General features: G+C 29.1%; 1 protein-coding gene across 1 annotated transcript; it reads left to right on the top strand.

Annotated features, from left to right (window-relative positions):
- The first annotated feature begins 5,740 nt into the window (after positions 1-5,740).
- LOC129902724 (transcription factor bHLH93-like) lies at positions 5,741-8,951 on the top strand. Its single transcript, XM_055978100.1, has 4 exons — positions 5,741-6,451; positions 7,653-7,820; positions 7,936-8,103; positions 8,728-8,951. Exons 1-4 carry the CDS (start codon positions 5,837-5,839, stop codon positions 8,812-8,814), a joined length of 1,038 nt encoding a protein of 345 aa, XP_055834075.1. The 5' UTR covers positions 5,741-5,836; the 3' UTR covers positions 8,815-8,951.
- The last annotated feature ends 2,689 nt before the right edge of the window (positions 8,952-11,640 follow it).

Here is an 11,640-nt window from a genome sequence, read left to right as displayed (position 1 = left end):
TCTTAACTCAATTTTGTGACATCACGTAAATACAAATTATCTAGTAATTAAATTATGCAGACTTGTGCTGTATACATTTTTTTACCCTCTTCTTAGTAGCTCCCACATTTTTGTTCTCTTCTCTTGATTACTCGAACTTACAATCTTAGAATTGGAAATGAAATTGCTTACTATCTGATCAACTCTCTTTTGTCAAAGTTGTATACGTTTTGATGAATGGATACTAAGTATTTTCTTCATAACATGCATGTTAAATTAGAATAATAATATACAAAAATTATTCAATAGTACATATAATCTAAATCCTTTTTCATACATATATATCCCTCAGTTTCAATTTATTGTTTTACTTTTTTTTTAGTTCGTTTTAAAAAATTGTCTTTTTTTTGCTACTCTTTAATTTCAGACCACAAAATTAAAAGAAATTTTGATATATTCTACATGTATTTAATTTTAAACGATAATATTCAAAAGTCTTTTTAAATCTTTTTAAATTCTATTTCAAGTCAAAAGCAGCCAAACAAATTGAAACTAAAAAAGTAGTATAAAATTAAAACCTCAAGGGATAGACTATTGATTTATTGATTAAGTTTAGTAGACTTCAATTAGGAACCTTCATATTCCCTTCATAACGTACAATATTGAAGTCTGGCGGGAGAATAATAAATATTCATTTCTGGATTTTTTTCGACCTTCCTAATCAATCATTTGTACACATATTTGTAAATATGCGTACTCCCCTTTCGTAATTTACCTCATATAGTTGGGATTTTGAGAGTTAATCAAGAAAAAATTTTGTTTGCGATTTATTCGTATGTTCTTTAGATATTTTAAATTGTTAATTCTTGTGAGTACTTTTTATTTTGTTTTTAAATATGTAAAGTATTTTTTCAAAAATCTAAACGATTATATGTTCGAATGCACAATCAAAATTAAAAAAGTTTGATTATCGAAATTCAAACTATATCATAAAAATTTGTGACTTAGGGAGTAGTACTTATATTTCATATACCTTTCGAACTTTGGAAAATTCGTCCACTTACGTCTGCCTTTCCTATTGTCCAACATTTCACTTTTTTCTAAATCCATGTAGAAACACTTGTATACGGCATGAAGGAATGGGGCAGCGTTAGGATCCGTAGAATTCAGTAGCTTTGACATGATTTAATATTTATATTAAAAACTTCATTATATATATATAATTTATTATGAACCCAGATCTTTTTTCTACCTTTTCCCCCTAAAATTTAAAACACATAAACTCATAATACTAGGTTCAACTTTGAACTGGGAGGTGTAATTTGGTCTCTCAATATGATTTTAGACAAATTTGATTAGATAATTTGGAATTGGGGTAAAGTTAGACTCAAGATCTATTTTTTAATTTATCATATTTGACATTATAGATAAGTTAATCTTAATATTCGATTTACCAGACATTAAAACTCTTCATATTATATTATTCATGCTTCGCATAACATATTCGATTGTAAGAATAGGGGTTATTGAGTTTTAAATCGATATGAGGTTATATTATAATTTGCCCATTTTTATGATCTTAAATAATTATCATTATATGAGCTAACTTTTGAATTAAATTATTATGCGAATTGTGAATACCCATTTTCTTGATCACTTCGGCAAATATAACTAACATAAACAAGTGTTTCATACTTTTTCCATATCATATATTTGGGCAAAACATGCGTACGTTGGTACGTCTATTCCCGTTTATTGAGCCATTTATAATTAACCTGCTCTCCATCACGGGCGTCACAAAAATGCACCTATTGATGCACATTAACATGTGTACGTGTTTGTTTCATGAACAAAAATAAGTACGTACCTTCATATGCATTTATTACATATGTCTATTAATTAATATTTGTGTTCACGTATGTTTATTGTGTTTATGAACTTGAGGTTCTACATCGAGAGGTCATAAGCTGGCAATGATTGTTGCACTAAATTTTTTTTATTTTTTATTTGTTTGATGAGGAAATTCGTAATCATTATTCTTCAGGCACACATATGATAAACTCCACTTCTGTATAATAACTCTTAAATTGTATAAAGGAAATAAAATATGTTAGATAAGCTTTGTGCGATGAGATTGATAGAGAAAAAATGCAAGAAATTTAATCTTTGAACCCTCTTATTTTAAAAATCACTTACTCAATCAATTCGACTAACTCAGCTCTTGAATCACTTAAAAGATTATTACTCATTATTTCTTCAATATTTCCCTTCTCTTTATACCATAGATCATTGACCTAAAACTATTACTCATTATTTCTTCAATATTTCCTTTCTCTTTATAGCATATAGATCATTGACCTAAAACTATACACGCATTCCTATATAGTATATTTCTGGGTGCATGTGTCCAAAATTTTATCCTTTTAGCTACTTTATCCTACAAGTATATATATGCACCTGTAGCATGTGGCTATGATTCTCCCTAAGGTTTTCTTTTTTGTTCCATTAAAATGACCACAATCCCTTCTGTATGATTATCACAACATGGATTAGGATAAGTTATATATGGTAAAATAATCATACAAACCCCATATATAGAGTTTCTAATTTCTTGCCTGCCTTGTTCAACAGAGACAAGACAAAAGACTAGCTTAATAAGATCCAATAAAAATAATATGGTGTAGATTTGATTTTATCACATACAACTTGTCGTTGAAGACATAAAATTAACTAAAATTTGTGTTCTCTCAGGAAGAGCTTAATAAGATGAGATGGCCGCAAACAGTTCAATATGGTATTAAAATAGGCAAAGGTTCTCTATTCGAATCTCATCGTCACTTATTATTACAAATAATTGTCACGTATTTGGCTCATTAAAAAAAGATCAGACTCACACACGAAGAGATGTGTTAAAGACACGTAGTTAATTAAATAAAAGTAAGATCTCACTAATTTCTTAAAATTTTATATAAGATAGTCAGACACTTCAACAAAATTTATAAAATGGTATATATGTTCCGTCCTAAGTTTCAGTTGCTAATTACTACCCAGGAATGCATTGGAATGGAGCCATGAAGGCCCACACAATAATGCCAATATAAATTTAAATTAATCGTGACGGTGAATTTCGAACTTCAGGCCGCTGCGTAAAAATAAGGTTTCAGTGGGAACATAGGATCGTGACTGTCATTATAAGGCAATATATAATTAAGATAGATGGTCCTTTTAGAAATTAGCCTTGTCGCCACCTGCGATTTGTTGTTGTTATTCTTTTTAGATTGATTTTTTCAAAGTACAAAAAACTAATTAGTATTAATATTTTTAATTCAACTAGTATTAATTAATCACATACAAGTATATTTGGAATATATAAGTACTACTAACAAAACAAGATTATCCTGACCTTGACTACAGAAACGTTCCCTAATGAATAATCCAAAATCTCTAGACCGCTTAATCCAAAAAATTGTGTTAAAAATATTAGATTGTTCAGAAATGATATATTCTTAACTTTAATAAGACATTTAACATCAGCCAAATTTTAATTGATTAAAAATTACTGTTGATTCAATTAGCATAATACTTTCTAATTACTTTCAATTAGAAGATTTTTTAATTAATACCAGCTTAAAAGTACTACACACAGATTTCTTTTTAAGGGAGAAAACAAGGAACGGAATAGAGGTAATCAAAATCCTGACAACTGAGAACATGATTAATTAATTGATTATTTAATTAAAGAAAAGTTAATCTAATTAAAAGGGATTATTTTGACTAAAAGAAATAGTTTGGGTAAAGAATTCGAAGAGGCCTACCAACTATTTTGAAATTTCGCAACTAGGGCCTAAAAGTATTGAGACTTTTTTTTTCTGGGGGTGTGTTTTTAAGTTTTTTACGTGTGATGTACACTATATTTTTTTTTTTAAAAGTATTAATATTTTTGTACTGGTTATATGTCAATTAATTTCCCAGACATTTATGCATACAAAGAACCTGACAAGGTAAAAACACCATCTTTTTCTGCGCAGACATAAACGTGATCAAATAGTCAGTTGAGATGAGAGTTGATAAATATCGAGCAGGGGATGAGTCATGACATCATCTCATTTCATATTAAGAAGAACATGACTCTACATAGAAAAAAGTAGAGGTCACGTATTACAGTACAACGTTAATAGGAGTAGAGTTGTATTGCTTGGCGAAGGCTTAGACTTGTTGTTACCAGTCGTATTTTGTATCCTTATAGTTCTTGTTATATGCTGTGTTTACTGTTTTTCAATTATCACTATTTTGTTGTTATTATTGTTTTTTTCTTGTAGATTTTATACTGCTTTTTGTATTATCTGTTATGCTTTCTTTGTTATTTTCTTCTTCTTTTACTTGGATTTAATGCACTTGAGTCAATAATCATTCGAAAACAATCTCTCTACCTCCACGAAATAGTAATAATATTTTCGTATACTATATCCTCTGCAGACTCCCATTTAGTGGGATTTTACTTATTATATTGTTGTTGTTATTAGTGGAATAAATATTTTTAACCATATGGACAGGTAATATTAGATGGAAGGAGTAAAATCATTTTGCTAAAAATGGATATTGAAACATATTTTAATTTCCTAGTGAAATTCTTCAGTTTCGTTAAATTGCATATTCAGTATATGATGGATCCAACTTCTCTTCATTATTCCCTCCCTTAATTTCATTGACAAAATTTTAGCCCTTTTACATTAATTAAACCTCTTGATCAGGAAATCTGATAACTTATGCATAATGCATTCAACAAGAAAAGAAAATTGAATCCTAGCTTTAAGATAGAGTGGCCTAATCTATGGACGGTTACGTTCGATTTAAGTTTGGTCATAATTTTAAAGAAATATCATTCAAATAAAAAATATATGTTTGTCGTTTTTTTTGTTTTTACACATAGACTTCTCCCATTTAACCACGACTAATTTATTTCACTTTATTAAATTATTTAATTATGATAACTAAGTTGATTTGATTTGATATAAACATTGGACATGATTACACATAATACTTTATCTTTCATCAGCATAAGTATCATATAATTTTATATATCAAAGCTTCAAACTATGAGGAAAAAAAATATCTAGTGTTTTTGTCTTCCTTAGAGATTGTATTCGAAATCTCACGATTGTCAATTTACTTCATTGATCAGTAAGTCACATTTTTAAATGTACAAATGAATTCTTACCTCAATTTGAATTTCATTGATGTAACTATGGAGAAATCAATATTTCCTCCATTCCAAAATAAGTGTCATTTTAGCAAAAATAATTTATCCAAATTAAGTGCCACCTTAAAAATTCAAGGCAAAAAAAATAAATTAGTGTACTTTTGCAAGTATACCCTTATATTAAAAACTTGTTCTTCTTATAAATAATATTTAATTCTCAAGAAACATCTAATAAATAAGGATAATTTAGTAAACTTAAACATCTAATAAATAGGGTAATTTAATAAACTATACTACTTATCTACTTTGAACTTTATACTACCATTAAAAAATAATTATTTATTTCTTAAAATGTTAAAAGTGACAAGAATTTCTCTCAACTACAATTCTAGAAATGATAGTTCCCTTTTCAAGAATTTTCCCTTACTTTAACACAGATTCCAAATTCATTTAGTCTAAGGCTCTAGGTGACAAATGACAAATAATACCCCTATAAATAAAACATTATACTATAATCAATCTTCTCCTATATATACCCTCCACTTTATTGCAACTTCTCATTTCATCAAGGTCCCTTTACATTAATACCCTCCAAAATCCTCTGTTTTAATTTTTTCCCCAAACTAAAAGCACAAAAACTCCATAGACCAAAAAAAAATGGAGTATTACAATGACAATGGCTTCTTAGAAGAATTGTTATCTCTAAGAAGTGACTCATGGGATACTACAAGTATAGTCCCTATGGAAATGTCTGATTTTTACAACAATGTCCTCAATTATGATTCATCATGTTTAGTTGAAAATAATAATATTCCACTTCCTTGTTCTACTACTTCCAATTCCTTTGAAGGCTATTCATGTAATTTTCCATTTGACCAACAAAGTTTGATAAATTGTAGTACTTCATTTTATAGCCCATTTTGTGATGAATTGTCTCCACCATCTTCATTCCCTTCTCAAGAAGATTTCTCATCAATTTTGGATGATGAAGTGGGGAACTATAGTTTCCAAAATGTGGAAATGGGGAATAATAATAATAACAATAATGTTGTTATTCCTTGTAAATTGGAGGAAATTCAAGTATGTGAAGGTGCAGGTGGAGTAGGTGGAGCTTCAAGTTTCAATATTGGTTTGTACCCTGAAATTAGAAAGACAAAATCAAAGAAAATAGATGGACAACCTTCAAAGAATTTAATGGCTGAGAGAAGAAGAAGGAAAAGGCTTAATGATAGACTCTCTATGCTTAGATCAGTTGTTCCAAAGATAAGCAAGGTAATTACCTTAATTAGACCCTCCTTTTCATTCTTAATTGTATTTTTTTATTGGAGTTTTTACCCTAATAGCTGGTCGGATTTACTATTTAAGTTTCCCAAAAGGTTGCTTTATTCGAAAATTTTTGGATCTATGCTTTTTTTTTCAACTACCCAAAGTATTTCATCGATTACTACGTCCTTTCTCGTTTCTGGGTTTTTCTCTCGGGGACTTTTTTAAAGAGAAACCTCATGTAAATATCATATAATAAGATTTGATCCTAATTTTTTTTTTGAAATTGAAGCAGTTACTAATTCATGATCTGGTATGTACAGAATGAAAACTTCATTTTTGATTCTACGAGAATTTTTATGAAAGCCTTTCATTTGCTTCTCTTCAATGGAAGTTTGATTTTCCCAGAATGTATGTATCGAAAATGTTGGGATCAAAATATGGCTTAGAAACCGTTGATTTCTTGGTACATCACATTCATGCATTTACTATTGCTTTATACATAGTAAGTGACTTTTAAGCTGAGTTTCTTTTAAAAATAATTTTTTTATCTTCACGAGTTAGTGGTAATGTCTTCATACATTTTATCTTTCTCAAATTTTACTTGTGAAATTTTACTAAATATATTATTATTATCGTTGTTGTTTATATATAGTTATGCATATACATGAATTATACATATATTATATATTCATCATTTTTTTTTAATTTAAGCAATTGAATGACCATTATTTAGGTTAATTCTTCTTCCATTCTATTGGGTCACTTATAAAGCTCTTTAGGATTGGGGGGCGTCAAAAAATTTCACTGAAAAATATTTACATACTATTTCCACAAAATATTTTGATTGAATCATCGAAAAAAAATAGTAATATTTTCACATAAAAAAAATTAGGAAGCTTCCCATAATTTCAATTAGAATTTATTTCTCACCGTGAATTTTCTTTGTGAACTGGTTTAATGAGAAATGAATGAAAAATTTATATTTTATAACATAACTTTTTTTATTGATTCGCAATGGAAACGCCTCTATTTCTTTCTAGTAGTGTAATTGGTAAACTTATAAAAATAGCAATTAAACTGACTTGTTATACCAAATTAAACTAAGTTAATTATGCAATGAATTTTTGAACTATCAATGTATATAACTCTTATTTTTTTTTGTAGTTGTAGCTTTTTTATGCTAATTTACGTATTTTATGCTTGATAGATGGACAGAACTTCAATACTTGGGGATACTATAGACTACATGCAGGAATTGCTAGAGAAAATCAATAATTTGCAAGAAGAAATGGATCTAGGACCAAATCAGCTAAGCTTGATGAGCATTTTCAAAGATGTAAAACCCAATGAAATGCTTGTGAGAAATTCACCTAAGGTTAGTTACAACAACAATATTTATTAAAGTCGGCTATATGAATTCTTACTATCAATGTCAATGGCGCTCTATTTAAATCCGTTCGCCGTCTAATTTATTTATTTATTTTTTGCAGTTTGATGTGGAAAGGAGAGGTGTTGATACAAAAGTTGAGATATGTTGTGCAGGGAAGCCTGGTCTATTGTTATCAACAGTGACCACACTAGAGGCTTTAGGCCTAGAGATTCAACAGTGCGTAATTAGCTCCTTTAGTGATTTTGCAATGCAAGCTTCTTGTTCTGAGGTACAAACTTCAATGCACCATTTTTTTTTAAAAAAAAAAATATGTGAAAGTCAGGGGCGTAGCGATAATATTAGGTACAGTTCATAATATATATATAATTGTGTATCTAGTAACTAAAACTAGTTATGAATTCGATGACAAGTTCGGAATTCAAATTAATATATGACATTTTTTTGACTGATATTGTTTATAGGAAAAATGCTCAAATATGCCATTTAGTTTTGAGAGAAAGTTTTATCTATGTCATCCGTTAAAAATTTGTGTCATTTATGTCATTTTCGTTTGAGAAAAAATTCATTCATTCAGTTATTTATTAACTGAAATAACATAGATGAGTCAAACTTTTAACGGATGTCATAGTGAGTCTTTTCTCAAAGTTCAATGCCCATTTAAAATAATAATTTAGTTAATGACTTGTCCGAATCACAATTGACCACGTGTACAAAATAATTTTGTAAAACAATAAAAAAAATTTAGTTTACGAATAACGGCATAGAGATGAGCCTTTTCTCAGACGAAAATGATATAAATGAGCTAATTTTTTAACGAATAATATAAATAAGCCTATTCTCAAATATCGATACATATTTAATTTTTTTCCCCTTGTTTTTATGATGGAGATAGGAAATGGAGCAGAGAGGAGTTGTGAATTCAGAAGACATAAAGCAAGCCTTGTTCAGAAATGCTGGATATGGAGGAAGGTGTCTGTAGGCCATGTAGACTAAATATAGAAGGAAAAAAAATTGGATGAGTTTTTTTTTTATTTTTTTGGTTACTTGGTAGATTCTTTGGATTTGTGCATTTGGACAAGTTAGGATTTTTTTTCTCATCAAAGTGAAGTTGTAGTAGATTTTTCTCATCCAAAATAAGTGGCTTATATTAATGCCAAAATTAAAACTAAAAAAAAAACTATTGGGTTCTGTTTTATCATTATAACAAATAATGAACTTAAGAATCTTAAAGATTGAATTTATAGAGTTTAAATTTTGAATTTGTCTTCATTAAATCTAACTAAAGGTAGACCAAAATGTATAGTAGGAGTGTTATTGGACCTCGTTAACCTTGAAAAAATATAAATTTGATTAGCTCTGACTTGGCTTCAAATCCGATATATGTCATATTCATTAATTAGTTGTATTTTCGTCGTTTTCAAATTCTGAATTTGCCAGGGTATACTATCTTGATGATAAGGGCATCGCTATTTTGTATATGGAGACGTTCTATGTTAGTTTTCTGAAGGGGGAAAAAACAAATTATGTGAGAAATTCCAGCTAAAGAGAAAAAATATCAGAAAAATGACAAAACAATAGATGTGGTGGACAAATGAGTTCAAGAGGAACTTTATAACTAAAATAAACTCCGTCCACACTTCTTTTTTATAAGATAAACTAAAGGAACGACATTCAGACAAAAGATGTCGACGCCACACTAACATTTGAACCTGCTTCGAAGGAGGTAAGTGTAATATTGTAAATTATAATGAAAGTATAGAAATGTAATATTGTTAATAAAATATGAAATATGCGTGATATTATAAATTATCAGGGAGGTTAATTTTATGAAGTCAAATTTAAAGGAAGATTTTTGAAATTATTGTTTTATTTTATGATAATATAAAGTGATAACTTATATAAGTCCACAGAATTTATTGTGTGTCCTTAATAAATTTAATTCCATGTACCCGAAGTTATGAATCATTTCCTCACAGGATAAAACGAGTAGAACATTAAAGAAGTAGCAGTACTTCAAACTTTGATAATTTCGGCGAACTCAGAAAACAACATCGTAATCACACAAAGACACAATTTTGTTTGTAAGAAAATATATGCAGAAGAAGAGAAATTTCGATATTCAAAACTGAGAGGAGGCCTCTCTATTTATAGCCAACAAAAAATTAGAATATACTTGTTCAGAGCAGCCTCATCTGTTCAGAATAGGCATAGTGTCTTTTGGGAAGGAAATGTCTTTTCGGAAGGAACAGGTCCTTTTCAAAATATTTCTGCAAAATTTAAATAAAACCCGTCTTAGTTAATTCGGTTATTTAATTAATTTTGCAAATTTAATTAATTTAAATTATTCAGCGAATTCATTAATTAATAATAATAATAATAATCAATAACTTCATATTAATATTCAGAAAAAAAAATCAATTAATGAGATTAATAAATAAATTTAGTCTAAAAAATTATCAATCAAATCATTTGCCGAAGCCGAGCGAGCGAGCGATGACGACGGCGCGAGGAGCTACTTAACCCTTTATAAGTTAAAGAAAGTTTTTCCTAATATAAGGACAAGACTTTTCTTTTTTTTTTACCAATGAGGGAGAAATGACTTTTCATTTTCCCTTCATTTGGTTCCCCATATTTTTCAATTCTTTTTTCTCATTCACACTTCACTTAAATCCAACAGGATCAGGTCCCTTGATAAAACAAGAACAATACAGAAGATAAAATACTGTATACTTAAAATAAATAACACAAGAAGTTTACCTGAAAACCACCTTGCTCAAGGGAGGAGAAAACCACAACCTGACTCACAGACTCAACTCCATTATCATCAAGGAGAAAAAATTCAGATTACAAACTTTTGTAATCTAGGAATTAAACTCTTAATCCTTTTGTCCTCAATGTAACAACTTTGTTATGCAAGAACTAAGCAAAAACTCTATTGTCCACTAAACCAACCAAAACTATTCGATTTAGCATTTAAGAACTCAACATAGCTAACTCTAGCTACAACTCTGAAAAAACTCAAGATGATCTAAGGGGTCGTTTGATATAGTGTATAACAATAATGGTAAATAAAGTGTATTAATAATGTTTGCGTTAATAATTGTATTACGTATGCTTGCATTAATTATACATAGAATATTTTTTATGCATTGTTTGGTTTAGTGTATTAAAAAAATAACATGCATTGAATAAAAATATTTATTTACAAAAATATCCTCAACAATTATGACGAAAAAGATGTAAGAGGGATTTTAAGTGGGGGCCGAACCCATCGGTGCCCCCCTAAAGTTGGCACCAACTTTCACTTAGACACCTCAACTAAGTTTTGTTCATTTTAGACACCTTATGTCAGACCCAAATGTGTCATTTTGGCACTTTTCGCTGATTAGGCACATGGTGTGTATTGCACGAAAATCTGAGCGCGTAAAAATGTTTTTTGGTATAATATATTTTTTCTTCTTCTTCTTCTTCACTTTTTCTCGCTTCCATCAACTACACCTTCCACCACCACACATCCACCGTTTATCGTCATCCACCCCTCTTTATTACCACCGAAATCATCCATCTCCTTCATTTACTTTTTTCTCCACCAAGAACCACCAAATTTCCACTCTTCTAATTCATCTATAACAATAATTCAAAAAAATTAAATCTGGATCTAAAATAATTTTCAATGAAACCTCATTTTCATATATCCACAACTTGAAAATTCTTATTGAATAAAAGTTATGTAATTAATTTTATTAAGTAAGGATCGAGAGAGTGTGAAGTTGACTGAAAAAAAAAGTTGGAAGATTGTGAATGA

Source organism: Solanum dulcamara, chromosome 9 (genome assembly GCF_947179165.1).
Source record: "Solanum dulcamara chromosome 9, daSolDulc1.2, whole genome shotgun sequence".
Lineage (NCBI taxonomy): Eukaryota > Viridiplantae > Streptophyta > Magnoliopsida > Solanales > Solanaceae > Solanum > Solanum dulcamara.
The sequence above is the reverse complement of the archived record's forward strand: the minus strand, read 5'-3'. Positions and strand labels throughout refer to the sequence as shown.